This window comes from Hyperoodon ampullatus (genome assembly GCF_949752795.1).
Source record: "Hyperoodon ampullatus genome assembly, chromosome: 3".
Classification (NCBI taxonomy): Eukaryota; Metazoa; Chordata; class Mammalia; order Artiodactyla; family Ziphiidae; genus Hyperoodon; species Hyperoodon ampullatus.
In genome coordinates, this window is record NC_136916.1 from 43,632,268 (window position 1) to 43,654,195 (window position 21,928).

The 21,928-nt window shown below is 42.5% G+C and overlaps 1 protein-coding gene across 1 annotated transcript in view; it reads right to left on the bottom strand.

Annotated features, from left to right (window-relative positions):
• Positions 1-8,390: 8,390 nt before the first annotated feature.
• Positions 8,391-21,928, bottom strand: part of ONECUT1 (one cut homeobox 1) — a gene marked incomplete at both ends in the record, with an annotated part of 31,944 nt that continues 18,406 nt past the window's right edge. Inside the window, one exon of the mRNA XM_079698907.1 lies at positions 8,391-8,683. Coding sequence (XP_079555033.1) covers positions 8,391-8,683 — 293 coding nt within the window. The remainder of the gene's footprint in view (positions 8,684-21,928) is intronic.

Sequence of the window (21,928 nt, forward strand, 5' to 3'; positions counted from 1 at the left end):
TCAGGGTCAACCCACTGGACCACTTGAGAGGGCCACATTCACATTTTATTCTACAGCTTTCCCCACCTACCTCTGGAGAATATGATGTAATTACTGGGATTATGTCAATAAAGTAGCCCTGCTCTTATATTTAAAAAATGAAAAAACCTGACTTAGAAAGTAGTGTTTTTCTTAAATTGGAAAAAATCTGCATTTTAAGATATTTACCAATAATAATACAAATAGCTAAGATTTACTGAAGATTTGTCATATGCCAGACACTGTGCTAAGCTTAACTCACTTCAAATTTCTAATCCTCACAGCAACCCTGTAATATAGAGATTTATCCCCATTTTACAGATGAGGAAACTGAGATTTAGGGATGTTAAGTAATTAAATTATTTGCCCAAAGTCACATAGCTAGTAATCAGTACAGCAGGAATTCCAAACCCAGTTTCTCTTTTCCCTGAGCCAGGCCTTTTACTCAGTCAGTATATACTCTATTAAAATACAAGAGGGTCCTAATTTCTCAGCCCTCTCCTAGCTCCACACACATACAACACACACATGCACGAGTTATTTTATTGGAGAGGATTTTAAAGGCCATCCTCTCTAATAATAACTTTCATTTCTTCCGAGGGTCAATCAGGTTAATATAAATGGCTAACATCTACAAATAGAACGTCCCACTTCCATTTAAAAACGTCCTCCTGCTCCACTAGAGAACACCTCTTTCTTTCTTTTCCCCTAATTAATCTTTCTTTAAATCATGGCACTGGCTTGAGTTCTCAAGCCTGTTGTCCTCTTAACTTCACCCTTCCTCCAAAGAAAACCCACAAGCCACTCACTGAGGATTGAAGAGAGAATAAAAACAAAAGAAGGCAAGAATTGTCTAAATTTAAAGTGCTGGAAAATCCAACATTTTATTTACTACATTTTGGTGACTACATAAATGCTGAAACATTTTAACACTGAAAAGCATGATGGCATCATCACTTGCTTTTTTTCTTTTTTTCTTTTTTGCTTAGCAAACACAGCTGATGATATTGCACGGCATAAAGTGAGAACAGTAACGAAGCTTAAAACAAATGAAAGAAACCTTAATGCAGTACAGGAGATACTCATAAACCAGAATAACGCCTAATGCATTACACTTTTTGTTGCTACACACAAAAATACAGAAGAAGCATTGGACAGAGAGAAAGAGAGACAAAATATCAGCAAACAACCATAACTGGGTACGATAATCATTTAGTCTGAAATGTAGATGCAACGTAGAAACTACCACTGCTTTCTAATTGACAAAGAAAATGACAGCAACATTTGTCTTTTATCAAAAATCTTCTAAGCCCCTCATGGTTAGGTTTTAAAATTATTATTTAATTATGTATTTACCTTTTTTTTTTTCTTTTTTTCATTGCTAAGGAAGAACTCCCTCTGCTCTTGGAAGATTTTCTACTCTACTGATCTTTTTTTTTTTTTTTTTTACCTGATGATTGTCTTAGGCACCCTCCTTACATAATAAACCATCAAGCTAACTTGAACAGGGAAACTGAGTCACACTCAAACAATAGCTAAGGTCAAAGGTACTGAAAATAGAAGAGAGGGAAAGGACAGGTCTAAGTGAGTGACAGATGGGCTGACTTCAGAAGGGACAGGAAACACAGGGAGATATGAAGACAACTACCGAAGCAAGTGGAAGACAATGTTTTAAAGTTTATTTTGTTAAAAAATACTTGTCACTTGGTTCAGACGGCAAATGTAAAATGAACCCACAATGATTATGTAATAAATGCAGAACATACCACGAAAAATCGAGACTCACACAGAAACAGAAAATACGACCTTGTGAATATAACTCTGTTCAGTGTTTCATTGCTGATGGTAAAAGTCTACTCCCTCAACCATTTTCCTGGGCTTTCTATAATTCACTGCACAGCATTTGTATTAAAAACAAGTAATTAATCAATGCTTACCAACAGAGCACTGAATGATCCTGCAACTCAGAGCAGATTTATTGCCCTATTAAAATACATAACAAGTATAAAAATGTTTCTAAGAAAATGTAACATTTGACCCAAAGTCTAAACCCTCCCTTTCCTTCCCCACCCCAAACACCCCTGCAAAAGAAAATAAGGTAAAATTCTTGTATTGGGAGAAAAAGTATTTACATCTATGGATTTATGCCATGTAGTTGAAGCAACTTATTTTAGCAAAATAAAACAAAATAGCGGGCACTGGGTGTTTTGAGGATGCCCTAGTCAGTTGAGAATTCTTCGTGTGTGCTGATCTGAAGCAGGGCCAAGTACCTGAACAGCCTCAATTAAGGGGGCCTGGGGCAGGGACCATCTTTAGTGTGGACAAGAAAACTACTGGGAAGATGAAGAGTGAGAAGAGACAAACTGAAATAAGTCTGAAGTTCATTCACACCTGGGACTCTGACATTTGAGAATTCTTCTAATTCTGGTTGTGGGGAGGTGGTTTGGGGTGAGAAGGGAGTAATTGTGGGTAGTAGATTCCAAGAAAACAACGTGGGGAGGAATACATAGCTTTGAAACATCTTTCTTAAACTTGATTGCTAATTGGGGCTCAGCAATCGTGTTTTGCTTCTTCCGTGGGTTGGCTAGACAGGCAGGGGCCAGGTCAGCTGCCCCTCACCCTTGACTTTCTCTGCACGGTATGGAACCATGATACTCTCTTAGCTCTGTGAAAGGAAATGTCTCCATGCCCCGTCCCCTGCCTTGAAGCAGTTCAGAAACTTGGTGAAACTTAAGAGCATTTCCAAATTCAAGTTAGCTTGTCTCTTTGGGTTTTTACACTTTTTACTTCTCACACCCGGGGGAATGGTTAAAAAAAAAAAAAGTAGCAAAGTTTCTCACAAATGCCGGTGCTTTGAAACATTAAACAAGTCTTAAATTCTTTGGAATTTCAGGTCTAACCTGCAAAGTAATCTTTTCTTAAAAAAAAAAACTTAATAAATTAAAGGAAGAACAAGAACGATGCCTTTCTTCTAAGTGACAAAAAAAAAAAAAAGACTACCTCGAAACACCCATTTTGGCATGTACAGATTTTTTGAGGGGGGAGCCTGGCAGTGTTCACAACACACATTGAAGTGCCTGCTAAGAAAAGCTAAAGATACACCCTGCAGTTAAGAGAAGCTCTTGCCTTCAGCTTATCTTAGCATCGAGAAAAAAAAGATTGTAATGTAAAGCTTTGGCCATTTCCATTCTACTATATACATTTAAAAAACAATACAGTCATAAATTAATGCAGTGATTAAATAAGCTCATATAAAGTGTAATTTAAATTAAAAAAATCACAGCACATTATAGAGAAAAATAGGAACCAGTTTCACAAAAAAGAGATTATACATACTTTTTTTACCCTGTGGAAACAAATTTACTACGAAACACAGAAACTTCATAAGTAACCATCAAAATGAAAATCATTTCTTATTCTATTCTTGCATTTTTACACAACCCTTAACCCACCTGGGGAACATTTCCAGAAATTAAGTCTTCCTTGAGCAACAGAGCAGTTCTTCTGAGAAAATAAACCCCAAACCGAAGTGGGGGGCGGGGGACATCCCCAACATACAAACTACAAAATAAATAAGAATTATAAAGTTTTTTTAAAAGTAACCTTAACAGTTATCAAACTAGTAAGTTCTGCCTTATCACATAGACTCTCTATACAACATAACCCTAAAACTTTCTTACTATGAGGTATTTGGAGGAATTGGTAAAAGTGATGCACGGCCTGCCTGGTGAAGGGACTCGGTGAAGTGGGGGGAACTCTGAGAGGGAGCGAGGAGGAGGAGCTTTGGTCTATCAGCAAGAAATTGGGGGGAAAAAAAGTCATCCTTTGGTATCAAAGAAAGTTTCATTGCATGGTTGCACGGAAAAAGCACCACGGTGAATAATTATTCCTTTTTTTTTTTTTTTCATTAGTGGCCTTTCTAAGAGGCTGAGGTATTCAAAGAGTATAAGGTGAGAGAGGTCAACAGCGGTTTAACACTTTGGTTCAAGCAAGGCACTCGTCCTAGGAGTTTACAAAGGTTGCAACATGTTTGCCTAGAGATTTACAAGTAGAGCTACCAGTAATAAGAGTAGTATCTGCTAACGTTGTTGTTATCATTATCGTATTATTATTATTAAGAATGAAGACAAGATTACACACTGAGTGAAGAGTGAGGCGGGTAGAAGAGGCGGGGGAGGAGAAGGGGCGGAGTTCCTTCTGCAGACCAAGGCCGTGCATGAAAATATCTTTGGTATTCTTTGGTATCATCAATGTGATTAAAATCACCAATGGAAATCGAGTGAGGTAGCGTCTTTGGTTCACACTATAAATAGTAGATCTTTACACTTTTTTTTTTTTTTAATACACGTGGAAGTAGCTATTTCTTACCTTCTGCTTCTTTGTCCTTACTATTTAGGAAATAGTTACCAAATGTACTGTAAAGCTAACCACACCACAAGAATAATCCAGAAGGCCAATCGCATCTCAAAACGGCCTCTGGAGTTTGAACGCACCCTAAACAACTAGATAGGGAAGGGAGAAGTGCTTTCTCTTTGTTTGCTAAATGCATAGTTTTCATCCTTTATGTACAAAGAAGGGAGGACCTTTCTTAGGGAAAATGCCTTTATAGCTCATGTGAAAATGTCCTAGGACTCTTTGGTATAGCAAAGTTTGCATTTAACCTGCAAAGACCGGTCGTTCACCTGGGGTAGCAATGGGAGTGGCATGAATCCAAAAACAGCACAGAGCTTTTACTTTTTTTCCTGGAAAATTATGCTTTTGAGGGGCAGAGTGAGTGACATATTCAGTTAGAACTTCTAAATTTCCCCACACATTTTCTTTGGTTTTGGGGATCTGTTCCAGCTGCACCCAGGAACTGGAATACTCAGTGTCTGACATGCAGAATTCTTTTACCTGAACATTTACTGATGTCTGGGCTTTTGGAGTGTCCAGACATCACACCTCCCACTCTTTCTCTTGGCCCCCTTTCAGGGAAGCTTCCGGTCATGAGAGGACCTGAATGATATATGGCCCAAACCAGTCTAACTTCCATTCTACCAAAAAAAACCCAAAATGTGTTATTTGGAGTGCAGTTTTGGAATAAACAGGCATACAAAGAAAAGAGTGAGATATCTTTTTAGGTGAATTTCGCTAAAGGATTGAGAAACGATGCATGAACAAATGGCACGGGATCTGCTCTGTAGAGTGTGGTAGGTGAAGAAACCTGAGTCATAAATTAACGCTAGACTAAACAAGAATAGAAGCATTTTCTATGTGCCAAGTCAGAAGCAATAAAGAATCACTCATACATGATGTAATACATGTATTGCTTGTGAGAAGCTGAGTTTGTCCACTAGGATTTCTAAAAAGCAAAGGTTGTGGGTATGCTTAAAGAGTCAAGCAAAAAAAAAAAACTGCTTTTCAGGCTCTGATTTGTGCATCTGTTTATGAGAAAATATATCTCTAGGCCCTGAAATTGCATAATGGGTGCAAATTCAATGCTGGTATGAAAATTATCTTTGGTGTTAGCAAATAGGATCACTGGTTATTTTTCAAAAAGAAAAAAAAAACATTATGGGGACTTCCCTGGTGGTCCAGTGGTTAGGACTCCATGCTTCCACTGCAGGGGGCATGGGTTTGATCCCTGGTTGGGGAACTAAGATCCTGAATGCTGGGAGGCACAGCGAAAAAAAAAAAAAAAATTATGGTGGGAATCTTAAAAATGTAGCAATATTCTTTGAGACTGTGTCTACACAGTACCAAAATAATTGGTTGAAAATGTAAATCACAGTCAGATTAATCTGAGGGGATTATATAGGAAAAACAAAGCAAAAGACATGGTTGTCTGAATTCAACTTTTGTTTTTCCTGGGGTATTGAATTTGGTAAGATTGTGTGTAGATACAACTTGAATTTCCCTGCATTTAAAATGCTCATGTTTTAAATAAATAAGGCTTTCCTCCCTCCTAAATGATAAATACATTATACAGCTGTACCCTGGCCCCTTCCTTTCCTGGAGAGAGAGAAAAAGTTCATCAGTTTTTTTCTTTTTCATTTATGTCATTGACAAGATTACATTTTTAGCAAATCTCGAAGGGTGGCCATTTAAATGATCTCTTTTAATAGCTGAACTATAATTGTGCCATATTTAGAAGGGAAAATTTAAAGATGGAATTTGGGGCGAGATTAAAAAAAATACTAAGACAAAATGTGTCAAGGCAAATGCACTGTTTCATTAAAGGAGAAGTATGTCTTGATTTCCTTTTCTCATCCCACAGCAGACATGAAGGAGACACAGATGGCTTGTGGGTTTAGCCTCATCTCTCCAGGTGCCTGCTGCTTCTAGACCTGGACAAGATGCTGAGATTTGATCCTAAGGAGTTAGGTTTTGTGTCAAAATAGTATAATTTTTTCTTTAGCATTTTAACAAATCTCAATAAACAGCTTATTGTTGAGATAATATTTAATTTTATATTTCTAGTTAGGTGTGGTGATTAAGAGTACCCAATTCTTTACCTATTAGTACAAAAGGCATCTACTTATGCGAGTTACAGTTCAACTGAATCCAGAGAGAATTTTCCTGGGAATCAAGCAATTCACTTGGGTACTACCAGAACAACTGTACTACTACTATTATTATTATTATTATTATTATTATTTGCCTTGATTTCTATAGCCCTGGTTAAGTGATTTGGAAAAATAGAAATTTAAAATTTTGTATTTGTAAGTTCAGGTCTAGTTTTTAATCTGTCCCTGTTAGAGAGTGGAATCTATGCTATAAAATTTCCAGCTTAATGTAGTAGCAAGAAAGAATGTAGTATTCTTTAGAGGCTATGCTTAGTGAAATAAATAGCTTAATACCTATGGAACCCAAGGTCTTGTCTTCCACTAGAACTCTTGCTTTTTCTATGCAGTCCCACCATTTCTCCATTGCACTTGCTATTTTTATTGGTGTCCAAGTCACAAAATGTCTGGGGTTGGCAATAAAATCAGTTGATTATATTTTCAGGATATAATGAACTGCATAGTTCATTTTAATAATAATGTTCGTCTGCTTATTTTGTGTGTTTGTAAAGTATTTTAAATAGGTATTTGGTGTCAAATGCATAAAGCAAATTTAAGTCGAATTAACCTAAGTATGGGGTCCTTTATTCAGTGGCCTTTTACTAAAAAGCATTACTTTGAACAAATTTTCTAATTTAGTTACCTGTCCTGTTAAACTTAGTTTTCTAAGTTTACAAATCGGTCCTACTTCAGAAGAATCCCCAGGTTTTCTCAGCTATGAACAGACCATGGAATCATGTCTATATGTTTACTTAAGTGACATTTATGGATCCCGAAAGGGAGGGTGCCATCTGGATGTATATGTATACTGCATTGACCTCTCTGTTATGATATTGCTTCCCTGAAGCTACATTCTTTCTTGCCAGTTCTGAAAACTAATATTTCAAATGCTTCAAGAGTCATAAATAATAGTCATGATTCTACGTGGTATGTGTATTACAGCTAGATCAGTTCATACGTATAACTTTACATAGTATCTTGTGTAAAAATAGCTTTGGTTATTAAAATCATTGCAATAAAATACCTGCACTATAATATTGTGTTCTTTGGTACCTAGGTGATTTTCTTTTTTAATGGATGGACTCTTGTTTCATTTCTTAAAAAATATCTGAACAGTCCTTAACAAACAAAGAGAATGCACTGGTTTAGGTGTCATTCAAATTTCTTTGCTGGGTTTGAATCTGCATTTAGGTCGCGGGCCTGCAGGTTCAAACGCTAGGCTAGACGAGCAAAATCACACTCCTAAGCCAATGAACTCAGACAACCCCACACTATGTTGGTTGCACTCCTACAGCACAACCCTTCCTGAAGACCAGCCCTGCCTAAGTCCCTAACCACTGGTGGTGGTGGAGGTGGTGGTGGTGATGGTGGTGGTGGTGGAGGTGGTGGTGTGTGTGTGTGTATGTGTGTATATTCATGCACATACCCACACACAGTACTGAGACACCATACACCTTCGTGGCGCAGTGGAGTGGATGAGAAAGTCTGATCTTAAAGATGTCCACTCAATGGCTCAAAATCACTATGCTCCAAACCACGAAACAGCCAAGCACAGCGAGGATGATCATGGACTGAAGCTGTAAGATCCAGTGGTGTCTTCCCGCTAGTAATTTTTCTTGCCAAGTCATCACCTGGCTGAAGTGTGTGTCTCCGAACAAAGTCCGAATGCAGGTGAGCTAAGTCTTTGGTTTCTTTGGACTATAAATAACACTTTTTTTTTCTTCAAATATTTCTAAGTATAAACCTGCTATCTTGAGGTCCTGGTCTTTAAAAAATTTTTTTTTTTCATTTAAAGCTTTTCCACCGAGGTTTCAGTTTGTGGTTATTCCTTCATGCTTTGGTACAAGTGCTTGATGAAGAAGATGAGTTGCCCGAATTGGAGCTGCCCTCGTCCTGCCACTTGTCCAGACTCCTCCTCCTCGCGTTCATGAAGAAGTTGCTGACGGTGCTGAGCTCCAACCCCAGCTGCTGGGAAATGGTAATTTGCAATTCTTTGGATGGACGCTTATTTTCCTTGAATATTGCGTGTAGAGTTCGACGCTGGACATCTGTGAAGACCAACCTGGGCTTTTTGGGTGTGTTGCCTCTATCTTTCCCGTGTTCTTGCTCTTTCCTTTTGCATGCTGCAAAGAAGCACAGAGGGTGTTAGAAGACACTGCCTGGGAGAATTGAGAGCACAGCCCATAAAATCTGTTAGGCAATCCTCATGGCTACATTCTGTCTGCTGACCTCTGACTTTAGCACCATCGTGGGCTGCGAGGGAAGTATAACAAAAGCATGGAGAGTGAGGAGGAGGTGGAGTTCTGTGAGTCCTGGGCATGGGTCCTGGCTTTGATGAGCATCTGTATTTTGTTGGTGGCAAATCAATTAACCGACACCTGGGCCTCGATTTCTCATCTGCAGAATGTTGGGTTTTAGACAAATGAACTTATTGTTCGAACTTTTATATCACTATATGTAAAGTGGATATAAGAACATCTACCTTGCTGGGTGTGGTAAGCATATATGAAATAATATGTAAAAGATAACGTTAACTAAAGTGCTTTACAAATGCAAAGTTTTATCATCTAGAAGTGGTTGTAGCCCTCAAAGGATTTACGGTCTGCTGCTAGTGGAATACTAAGAGCCTATGTGAGGGTCTAAAAACCAAATAAAAAGGAATTGCATTTGCTCCCCTTCCGATCTCTTGTGCTTCCTGGGAAACTGTATGTAAGAAAACTCTGTATAGAGTGTCCTACCATGCCCATCAAACAGTTTTCCACTGATTCTTCAGTGGAACCAGGACTTGGGGAGCTGTGGTGAAACCCACCTCCTCGACACTGGGGCTAAACCTGTGACATTAGCCTCGTTCACCTTTGGGGTCTCCCTGTGCCTCTCTTTTGTCCTTTACGAGAGTCTTACTCTTGGAGTCCCCCTCTTCCCTTACCTCATCTCCACTGAAAAGGCCCATTCCCTGCGCATGCCTTTTGGTCCTGTATCATGAAGCTGCCTCTAGGCTGCTAGAGCTATTCTGGTGCATCATCCCAATGTGGTCCTCAGGTCCGCAGGGTTTGGTGCTGGATCAGGGTCTCCTCACCTCAGATGCTGTACTCCTCTTTCTCGCCTAATGTAGCTCACTAGCTTCCACTTGCCAAAGGGGCACTGAATTGCTAATGACTCCCTCCCCCTCCCCGCCCCCAATCTCCACCATCAATGAATTCCTGCAAGCCATCCCCAAATAACCACGCAACTCAAGTAAGAACAGTGCTCTGGTTAGCTCCTATGCCCTAACTCCAATCAGCTTCCTGTCCCGCAGCTCCCCTGTGTAGGGGTTCTGGAGCAGCCATGGCTACCTTCACACCTGGCTGGCTACACTCTGATGTGCGCTCCAACCACAGCGAAAGGCAGACAGGGCAGGGCATCTTCCTGGTGGAGGTAGGGACTGTCGCTCTTTCATGTCGCCTTCAGCTGGCTGCCCTGCCTACTGCTCTCTCCTGCTCCCCCACTGTCATTTTGTATTCCAGGTTCTCAATTCCTCCTTAGATGGTTCACCAGCTCTGGCTAGATGCAGCCTCTGTACTCTCCCCAGGTATCTCTGCTCTTCAGCCTGCCCCTACCTTTCATTCCCAGCTGCTCCACATCGTGGATTCCCTTAAGGCCTTAGGTGCCCTTGAGCAAAAATTAGCTAGGCAATCAGAGCAGCTAAAAAGCTAATGGGTAAAGGTTGAAGAAGCCTCTAGTCTTTGGAGTCCAAGCTAGGAGTCTCCAGGTTTTTTTAATCATGTGCTATTTAGTAAAAAATGTTTGGAGTATTACATTCCCTTACATTATTTCTTTATAAATGATATGCATGTGTTACTATACTACTGTATTATTATACAGTAGTAAATTAAAAAGCATACACAAAATATAGAAACATTTAAAGGGGTAAAATAACATAAATAGACATAGAAATTCTCTTCTACAGGTGCATCAGCTTGCCCAGGCCCCAGAGTGCATTTGCCTAACTCTAGGGACCACAGGTCCAATATATCAGGAGATATAAGAATAAGAATTTCAGAATGGACATGAGGGGAGACCTCAGTCATAAAAGAGAGATTTTTAGGCTAGTCACGTCTTCTGGTACCTTTTATAACACATTCCATAGATCACTGGCTATGCCCTTTGCCCACCATGACAGAAAGCATCAACATAATGGGAAATATTTATTAAACGCCCAGCTCCCTCAGAGCATTGAGCTACATATACTAAACTAGGTGAGAGTCCCCAGATAGAGTCCCTCCCCACCAGGAACCCATAGCCTTCACTGGGCAACTAGATTAAGTCCCTGGAAAAAAAAAGCTGACTAGGCTGAAGTCAAGCCTAGTTAGATTGAGTCAGCCCATGTAGACACAGCTTTATATAATACTGATACACATGGCTGGTTGATTCATTCACTTACATTCAAAGATGAATATAACACAAGCCTTTCTGTTAAGGAGGTCAGTCTAGTGGTTATGTAAACAAATAACTGCAAGAGCATGAAAAGAGTATATGGGATATTATCTCTGCTTGAGGATATTAAGGAAGGCATCACACAAGAGGGGTGCTTACGCTAGGCCCTAAAGGATGAATAGGAGTTTGCTAGTGAGAAAAGTGGGAAAATCTCATTCCCAGCAGGGGGAACAGCATTCATGAAGAACTGATAAGTAGTAGTAGATTGGTAGTGGGGCAAGAGTACATGCAAGTACATACATACTTCACAGGTAGACAGAGATCAAATTTGAACTATCTTGTAGGTAAGGTTTTGAGTAAGAGTGTTGTGTGATTAAATTTGGGTTTAGAAAAACCCCTCTGGTGGTGGTGTGGGGGATGAATTGGAAAGCATCAAGATTCAGGACCAGTATGCTGTGTATGCCACTCTGACCCCCTTCAGGACTAAGGCACTCACTCATTCTTGTACCTGCTGGAAGAGGCTGGTGGCTCTCAGCTGAGGTCCATACTGGGAATTGCCCTTGGTCAAAGGTTAGGCCACCCTGGGGTGCAGTTGGGGGACAAGCCACACCCAGTGGGGGATAGGGGAGTAGGGGATGGGAGTATGGATGGTGGAGGTTGAAGACAGTAGGGATGTATTGGTTTAAGGCTCCCCCACCCCAAACCCTTGCATCAAGTAGGGACAACTCTGAAGGGTTATCTAATTCCAGAGCACCCTGTAGGATTGGTTGAGGCTATTTTTGCAGCTACACCAAAGTTCAACTCCATCTGCCTGGTCTTACTTCCTCCACTCCCCCGACAGGGGTTAATCTCCATAGCCCTCTTTGATAACCTTCCTGCATGCAAGTCTCAGAGTCTGTTTCTCAGAAAACCTGACCTAAGACAGAAGCCAATTAGAAAATCAGTGTAGGGCTTCCCTGGTGGCACAGTGGTTGAGAGTCCGCCTGCCGATGCAGGGGATATGGGTTTGTGCCCCGGTCCGGGAAGATCCCACATGCCGCGGAGCGGCTGGGCCCGTGAGCCATGGCCCCTGAGCCTGCGCGCCCGGAGCCTGTGCTCCGCAACGGGAGAGGCCACGGCAGTGAGAGGCCCGCGTACCGCAAAAAAAAAAAAAAAAAGAAGAAAATCAGTGTAACGAGGACCCCAAGACAGACAATGGCAGTTGAAGATGGAAAATAGGAAGCAAATTTAAGAGCTTCTTGGAAGGTAGAATCAAGAGGAATCAGTAATAACAACCTGGCTGGGAGGCTGGAGTTCGGAACATCTCCCAGGTTTCTGATTGGATGGTAGTAATAAGGCCATTAGGGAATGCAGATGGAGAAATGAGTTTTATGAGAGCAGTAATCACTTCTATGTGGGACAAATCCATTTGAAATGCGTGTTGGACATCCTGTTAAAGATCTCCAGTAGGTGGTTGTCCAGCAGACGGCAGGATATATGGGGCCTGGAGCTCAGGGAAGAGATCTGGGTTAGGAAGACAGACTGGGAAGTCATTAGGGACCTAGATGGTAAATTGCACAGAACACATACCTATGGAAAAATAAATAACTGAGCATCGGGTGCAGACTCAACTTATTTATCATTCAAAAGGCAGAACAGGGACTTCCCTGGTGGTCCAGTGGTTAAGACTTCGCTTTCCAATGCAAGGGGTGAGGGTTCGATCCCTGGTCAGGGGGCTAAGATCCCATATGCCTCGCAGCCAAAAAACCAAAACATAAAACAGAAGCAATATTGTAACAAATTCAACAAAGACTTTAAAAATGGTCCACATCAAAATAAATCTTTAAAAAAAGGCAGAACTAAGGGAAATCACAAAGAGATATCTATTTTCTACATAACTAAGGTATCTGAATGACTTCAATGTGGTCCTTAGCATTTGGCAGGACTGAGTGGGCTGAAGCTACTCCAGAGCCACCCTTTCCCAAATGGCATCAGAGGTATGATATTGCCTCAAATAGGAGTTACTTGAAAAGATGGTTTGCAGGCCAAGTACATTTAGAAAAACCTACTATATAGCCTCTTCCTCAAAATGCGTAATACGTGTTTAGCAAATATAATTTTGTTTCCCAAATTTATTTAATTCCAGAACCTTGTTTGGTAGAGACTGTCTATCAGTGTCTCATATAATACTAATGTTGGGGAAATGCAGTTTGGAAGTTCCTGACCCGAGCTCTCAATGTTAGAACCTGGGAAGTGGGATTCTCCTGGAGCAAGGAGCCTGGCAGACTCATTATGTCTTTCCAGGGCAGGCTGGCATAGTGCCTGGCTATAAGGGGAGCTCAGTACCCATATGGGTACTGGATGGGGTATCTGTGACTAAATGTGTGTGGTTTTACCTGGAAAGAACTTTGTGCAGAAGTTGGAGTGGCTGAATAAGGAAGCAGAGGTATCTGTAGAATGGGGAGCAGACTAAAGCTTGTTGACAGTCAGTGGGTAACCTCAACAAGGTGCCCAGGAGAAGCAACCCACAGAAATAAAATCATGCCTCTAGAAGCTTGTACAGAATTATAGTTGTGAGACCTGTTAAGAGAATATAAATGAGAGCAGTGCTTTGGCATTCCCATGGAATTCATTTCAAGATAGAGATTACCCATTATAAGGTAGGAAATCAGCAACTGATCCACACAAGTGTGCAGTGGAGAGAGAGAGAGTGGGAGCAAAGTCTGACAACAGGAACTGCTGCTTAGGGAACAACACTGCATATGTTTTATGGGAAAGTTATACTTTTTTGTGTGGGTGTACAGTTTTCATTAAAGGTAGAATAGTTATTATAGAACTGGATTAAAGGGAGGAAGATTCCTGTTGCACGTGTAAGGTAGTACTGAAGAGGAGGAAGACCCGTCATGAGTCACCTCCATGAAGGTGGGCAAGCAGATATGTTTGTAGGATGCAGTGGCAAAGTGTAGTGGGGCTGTCTCAGGTGACTTTGATCTTCTCTGGGAATGAGGTCACCTACAGTCAGTACTATATGGGAGACAGAAGTAGACGTGGAAGATGGTAAAAGGCAGAGAATGATTTTGTGCACCACAAGAATAAAAGATTATAAAGAATTTTTTTTTAAAGCAATGCATGAGGCTGTGGGCAAAGGACAAGCTTTCATCTCAGGCATGACTGGGGCCTATGCTTTGCCCATAGTTGGCAGGACAGAGCCAAGGGTATTTCAAGAAATATGAATTCTGCAGGATGTTGAAAGGCATTCCATGAATATTGAGTTTCGAGGTCAGGCAGTTTGGGAAATGCTGAGTTAATTAATGATTAAGCAAGCTTCTTTAATGCAGGACTTCTCAGAGCCTTTAATATGCTAATGTGCACTGATATTTTCTAGCGTATGGGGTCTCCCAAACTTATTTATTAAGCAACTCTTTATTCAGGGAATTTCTCTCAGGAATGGTGTTGCTTAGAACAGTGTCTCTCAAAATGTGGTTGCCAGACCTATGCTGGTCTGTAAACTGTTACTGACCTGCAGCAAGATCAGAAAATTGAGAATAAGCAATTAGAAAGTTTTGTGGCAGTTTGACATTGCTCCAACATTCTGTGATTATTGTTCTAGTAATATATTTTTTATTGTATTATCAAAACTATTGGTCCAGAACAGATGGAAATTAGAAACAAACAACTACTCCTTCACTGTTTAAGAAGCCCTGTCTTAGAATACACTTTATATAAACATGATATACAGTAAAATCCTAGAATCGGCTGTCAGCCAAGCATTTGTATATCAACTTATATTCATTTTCCTGATTTAACGTCACAAAGGACATTACAACATTTAAACTGCTGACTGAACTATGCAAAAGTCTGCCAAGAATTTGTCTGGGAATAAGCAGGCACATTGCCGTACACCTGAAAACAACACAACATTGTACATCAACTATAGTTCAATAACAATTACAAAAAAAAGATCTGTTGTACCAAATTAAAAAAAAATAAGTAGGCACAGACATGTGGGCCTGGGAGACATTTATAAAGCCAGATGGACTTACAATACAACTTCTTAGATGAACCTGGGCTCACAGGACACAAGCTCAAGGCCCAGCTCTGTGGCCACTGATAGATGTGTGATCTTGGGCAAGTCCATTGCCTTCTGGAGCCTTAGTTTACCCAGCTGCAAAATAGAGGACAATGGCCTTCTTTCCTCACAGGATTATAATAAGCATTAAATAAGATAAGCTATGCTGAAGTGATTGTTAAAACTATAAACGCTTAAGAAGTGTTCTAGATGTTTGCAAATCAATTTTCAGATCCTTCCTTTTTTCTTTGGTCAAGATGCAAGTATAAACATTGAATTTACACAGCAGGCTCAGGTCTTTGCTCTGTCTCTAGCCTGTGGTATAAACCTGAACACATGACTTGATCTCTTTTTCTGTATCCTTTCAATGAGCAGGCAGTATTCTAAGGCCCCTGCAGGGTTGAAAGCCCTGTGAGTCAATGAATACACCCCTTCAGTGTCTTTCCTGGTTTCCAAAGTCTAATATTATCTCAGTTAAAAAATTTCCAAGGCAACCTTACTCTGTCTTTTAGAATATATAGCCACTATGTTGACTATTCCATTTCACCTTCTCCATCTTTATGGCTTCTCAAAAAGAGCAGGTAATGGCTCTGCAGGGACACCAGCCAGTCCTGCAAATAATCCAGATCCACATTCACCTGAATGAAGGCGATCAAACACAAACTCACATTCCTGACAGTTGCTTCGACCTCATAAGCTTTAGAGATTAAAACAATAACAACAGCAACTACCACAGACCCTGTGAACAGTTATGCATTTGCCCTCCTAGGACTCTGAGCCATTAAACAATAGGTACTCTATATTTTTACTAGTTTCTACTTTTTCATTAAAAATGTAGGAAAATTTGCTTAACTTGCTTCCTGAGGTTCTTGGCATATTTGTCCCAGAGTTGGCTGCTTCACATAGGATGGAATTGTGGATTAGAAGAGGCTGTCTTCTTGGGGGCAGTAGTGTATGTTTCAATGTGCCCTTATGGAAGGAACGCCAAGGGTCCAGGTAGAATGAGGGTGTACGTTATGTTCCCAGGCTATGAGGGAGGGAGGAAGGTTCTGTAAAAGCACTGCTCTAGTTGTCAAAAGTTTTGGGTTCTGGCTCTGTCATTAATTAGTTGAATGGCTGGGTTAAACCCGTTAAACAGGCTGGGTCCAGCTTCCTTAACTGTATAATGAAGGGACTTGACTAAGTAACTTACAACCCCTTCTAGGTGCAGCTCTATGACTTGACATGTGTAAAGTCAACATCACTCCAGAGGGAAGATGTACAGTTCAGATTCTATGTCATAAATGGGCACTCGGAGAGGTGTGAGGGTTGAACAGTTCACTCTAGCTGGCCCCCTCCCGGGCCCCCTCCCCCCATTTGTAAGGCCATCCCTGTGCCACCACCTCCTTCTCCCTCCTGGCAGGCAGTGGGGAGAGAAGACTTTTGGGGCGGAGCACTTGCAGATGAGGTAGGAAAGGGAACAAGACCTGTGTGCTTAGTAAACAATACTACCAGGTAAGACCCGAAAATTGAACTTCATAAACTGTAATCACAATTTGTAAAGGTCCTTCAGAAAATTTTCACTGATCTTAGTTATACTGAAGAGGAATATGGAGAAATGTGTGTGTGTGGTGGATGCACAGACAAGTGACCGGGGAGCCACAGTATCTGCTAGAATAAGATGGGGATGCAGTCAGATGAATGGTAAGCCATGGGTCTGTCACTTTAGAGACATTATTTAATTTTAGCAACAGCTCTGTGAGGCATCAAATTTAATAGGAAATATGGGAATTTAACCTGAGGAGAGGACAGTTTGGGCCTCAAGGTCTGGATGGTGAATCCTAGAGAGGCAGGATGAAAGGCCTGCGCGGGCAGGGCTGAGACAGAGCCAGGCCTAGGTGATTCAAATCACATTTTTTTGGTGGTCTGACTCTAAGGGACTGAGGAAGGAGACTGTATGCCTGCAGCTTCCCCAATCACATGTGGCTTCTACCCTGAGAGTCCTTGCACTATGGCCGTGTACTTCCTCCATACAACTGCTCCAGGGTCTGCTGTCCGAATGTGATTGAGGTGAGGTGGGCCAGGGAGAAGTAAGGGAAAGGGCTGGGATTCCAGGGCATGGTGAAACTGCCCTGTCATCTCAAGGGGCCTGCTAGAGACGCAGTGTCTTCCCCCTGAAGGCCAGTGCCAGTGCTGAAAACTGCAACCTGCAGGGCCAAGGGCTCTTGAACAGGTAAGCCCGCGATGTCCCAAGTCACTCAGGGGAGGTCCGGCCTGGATTTGGAGGAGGCGGGTCCAGGCAGCTGCTAGGGCCCTCAGCTCCTTTGCTGCTCCAGTGCCTCCAGGGAAGGTAGGGTGCACTGGGAAGGCAAAAAGCACACTCTGAAATTCCTCCCAGATTCCCGACTGACTTGGTAGTAACATTCCTGCACACCCTGCTCTGGGGACCTTGGGGCTTCAGGGACAGAGAAAAAGGATAAAAAAGCAGCGGGGCCAGAATAGGCAAATCCATAGGGACAGAAAGAAGTTGGTGGTTGCCTGTGGCTGAGTACGTAGTGGGGGGAAATGGGCAGGACTGCTAATGGGTATGGGGTTTCTTTTTGGGGAGGTGATAAAAAGGTTGTAAAATTGATTGTGGTGACGGTTGCACATCTGTGAGTATATTAAAAACCACTGACTTATACTCTTTAAATGGGTCAATTGTATGGCATGTAAATTACTTCTTAGTAAAACTATTTAATAAAGAAGTAGCTGGGCACGCAGACAGGTTGAGCCCTCTGCTCTCACCCCCCACTTGCCACCGAGAGGAAACCTCTTCTGGACTGTGGCAGGGACAAGGGGGGTTGCTGTTCATGTCTACTGAGCCCCCAAACACTGTCTCTTGACAGCTGAAACTGCTTTTCAAAGTAAACTCTACAAGACAATACATGTTCGTGGAGGAACAAGCATGCAAATAAAACAGATTTCAGTAAAACAAGAATGGAGGAACCATGGAAGTGAACGTGGCAGGTTCCCAAGCCCATTTTACAGGCCAGCACCCATCCTGTGGAGATCAAAAAGCCAGTGGGTGGGCTGCCACAGCTTCAGGATTAGAGCTCGGACTCCAGTAGTTCTGGGTCATAGTGTTATCTGCTTTGCCTTGAGTTACTGTGCTGTCCTGTGCATATTTTCATAAGCCAGGCCCCCAGTTGTTTTGTCAGCTCTTAAGCAGCAAATTTGGAGAACACAGTATAAAGTACAATTTGAAAAGCTACTCCAGTGAGTTCTAACTGATATGGCCACGGACAGCCTTTACATAGGAAGGGAACTCCTGCACAGACTATCTGGAAACAGTGATGCCCAGGAGAGGGCGGTGGGGTCAATACAACCTGCTGGACACAAGCTAGCTTTTCTGGTATCTGTGACTTTGTGGGTAGCTCAAGCACCTATGGAAACTCTTCTGGGCATGAGTGTGAAAGACTTGATAAAAACATGCAAAGAGCAGACATTCTTAGTCAAGAATGATCACTGTAACTCACCCCTGTACCTTGCTTTATGGTACTTAAATCACCTCCATTAAACCTTCCCATGTGATCCCCATAAAACTCAGTGAGGTAGAAATGGGTATTATGTCTTTTTCTGTAGGTGAAAAAACAGTGTCAAAGAGGTGAGGAGGCTCGCCTATGGACACGCAGCTGGTTCACTGGGTGACTTCCAACTCCACTGTGCCCTGGAGGCAGATGCCAGCATGGCGGACACATCATGCAAACTTTCCCCAGGATGGTTACACGGGCAGGAGTAGCTGGTAAGGGGAGCCCGGGAACCCAGAGCCACGGTGCGTGGGGTAGGAGGACCTAGCCGGCCAGGCGGCAGGCCTGTTGTCAGCCAGACAGCTCTGGCTCTGGCTGAAAGGATTGCAGTTGGCCCATCCAGGAAATCGGGCTGCATGGAAGATGAGATGAAGGGAGCTCAGGCAGTGAAGGGCACCGAAGACCCATGCTGGCCTGGGAGAGGGACCAGAGTGAGTTTAGTTTCAGTAGCGGGACAGAGGAGCACTAGATGCTGTCTCCGTGTGGATATCGGCTCTGAGAGGAAGCAAAAGAAAACTGAGCTGACCCAAAGGAGAAGGAAAGATGGGGAGCAGCTAAAGCCAAGAGAGGTCTGCTGCATCAAACTCAGGTTGGAAAAGTTGCCCGAACCTCTCACAACCCCACCCTGTTTGCTTCTATAACTGAGATGTCCAGGACAGAGACCTGCCTTCCCACCCATCTGCTGCCTGGAGTCCTTCTGGAGACAGCATATAACATATTTCCATCAATCTCTCTTCTCTAGGGACAGCTCCACAGCTGTAGCCCAAGAGGTAGGGCTATTGGACTTTATGATCAAAGGAGGGCAGAGGCTGCCTGGGCCTGGGGGGGATGGAACAGGATCAGCTGAAATGTACAGCTGCTTCCCCTGTGCTAAGCCACACACATGTATCACCTTATGATGTCACTCAACAACTGTGGGAAGCAGGTGCTGTTACAGCTGTAGGCTGCTTCCCTGGGCAGCCCCACTGCTCACAGGTGCCCATGATCTGCACTTCTTCTGATCTCCACCCACCTGTCTGCCTAACCTGGCTTTAGACAGAGCATTTATTTAAGAATAAAATCGTGGTGGTGGTTAAAAAAAAAAAGTTTACGTTTGTTTACAAATGCACAGCCTGAGGCTCAGAGGTTAAGGGATTGGCCCAAGGTCACCCTAATAGTAAATGGTAGATCTGAGAAAAGAGCCACGGCAGGGTCCAGTGACAGTGTGGAGGCGATGGTGTGGAGGAGGCGATGGTGTGGAGGGGGTGATGGTGGGGAGGTGATGGTGTGGAGGAGCTGATGGTGTGGAAGTGATGGTGTGGAGGTGATGGTGCGGAGGAGCTGATGGTGTGGAAGTGATGGTGTGGAGGTGATGGTGCGGAGGAGCTGATGGTGTGGAAGTGATGGTGTGGAGGTGATGGTGCGGAGGAGCTGATGGTGTGGAGGAGGCGATGGTGTGGAGGAGGTGATGGTGTGGAGGAGCTGGGGCTCAGGTATTCCTCAGGCACAGACTGGGAGGACATCAGAGAATCACACCAGCTTTCACTTTCCATGGCTCCAGAAACAGCCCTTTTTGTGTGATTCTAGACTATCTTAGTTCTTCTTCTCGCAAGCTTTGTCTTCTCTCATTTTTTCTGTGTTCCCTGTGGTACAGGATGAACATGGGACAGAAAGGTGAACTGAGAATCCTGTTGAATGAATGCATTTTCATACCCCTGTGATACTTGCATCCATCCTCTTGCTGGCCATTCACTGTCAGATGCACACATTTTCCTGAGCACAGGCCCAAGCTTTTTGAGACTCACCAGAAGAGACACGACCGCCTGACCCTTCCCTCCTGGAAGCTCTTTCCCTGCACTGCAGCTTCAAAAGAACCGGTGGGAAGAAAAGCTGCTGCCTCGCACATGCCCCTTCAGTCAGTTACGAAAGGTAATGTGGCTCTTTAATGAAAGGTTGGCTCAGGAATTCTGATTTTTAAATTCCTAAACTTCTGTTAATGCCTGATCCATTGAGGTTTTATTACATCAGTCTCCCTCATCTTAAAGAGCCCCTCAATAGTTTGGGCTATAATAATAATAATTGGAAATATGTGATATCGATGCCCTAGTTATGATGTTGATTCTGCAAAACAGTCAAAATAAATGGCAGACCTGATGAATTACATGCTTAGTATGCATTATTATCTCATGCAGGCCTATTGTGAATTGTAAGTCTTAGCTTATTGATCCCATTTCTTTAATTAATAGCCATATATAACACTTTATAATATTCACAGCAATTGGAAGTTATAAAATGGAACTCCTTAAAAAATAACCTACAATTTTGACTTTTCGCCAAGTCATCAGACGTTTTTCACAGTTAATTTCAAGTTAGTGGTTTTCCTTGTTTGCATTTCTGGAAAGTCATCTGTAGAGTCAATTGTAAATGCTGTTCTCCCAATGACACATGTATTATACAATTGGCTTCATAAGGGTCTCTAGTAAGCTTGAGAGGAAAGCCCTTCTTGGCCGCTCCATCAGATATTCAAGGACCTCGACCCTCTGACCCCAATCACCTTTTCCATTTCACTTCCCACAACTGCCCACCCACCATCCACACTGAGCCACACTGTTCAGAAGTCAGTCCTAAATACACTGTGAATGTTCACACCTCTATTCCTTTGCTCAAGCTGTTCCCTCACCCAGAATGTCCTTCCTTCTCTTTCTTGTCCCTATGTAATCAAGGCCCAGCTTAAGCATTTCATTTTCTATTAAGGCTTCTCCATCCCCTCTCTCATCTGGGGTGGATTGTGGTCTCCGGTGCCCATAGAGCTCCCCAGATAATTAGTTATTACCTACCCATCTCTCTCACTAGGAACCCATGAGTTCTGTAAGAGTAGACCATGGATTATTTCTTTGGCATACTCAGCATCCTTGTTGGATAAATAAGTCAGATGTGGCCCCAGAGAAAATGGGGAGACATCCGAGACACAGTCCTTTTAAAGTCCCCAGGTGATTCTAACACATAGGCTAGGCTGAGAACCACTATTCTAAATTCGTGCTCCTCAAACTTGAGTGTACAAACTTGAGTCATTTGGACATTTTGTTAAGATGAAGATTCTGATCCAGCAGGTCTGGGCAGAGCCTGAGATTCTGCACATTTAACAAGCTCTCAGTTGCCCACTGCTCAGTTGCTGGTCCAGGATGGCACTCTGAGTAAACAGGGTCTAGAGTCCAGAGCAGAAATTGTAAGGCGTGGGTCAAATACATCAACATCACCTGGGAGCATGAAGGGGAGGCTTGTTCAAAATGTATATTCCGGAACCCTGTCTTATCTCTACTGAATTAGATCCTCTGAGAGAATGGGATTCCGAAACACACATTTTAAACAAGTTTCCCAGG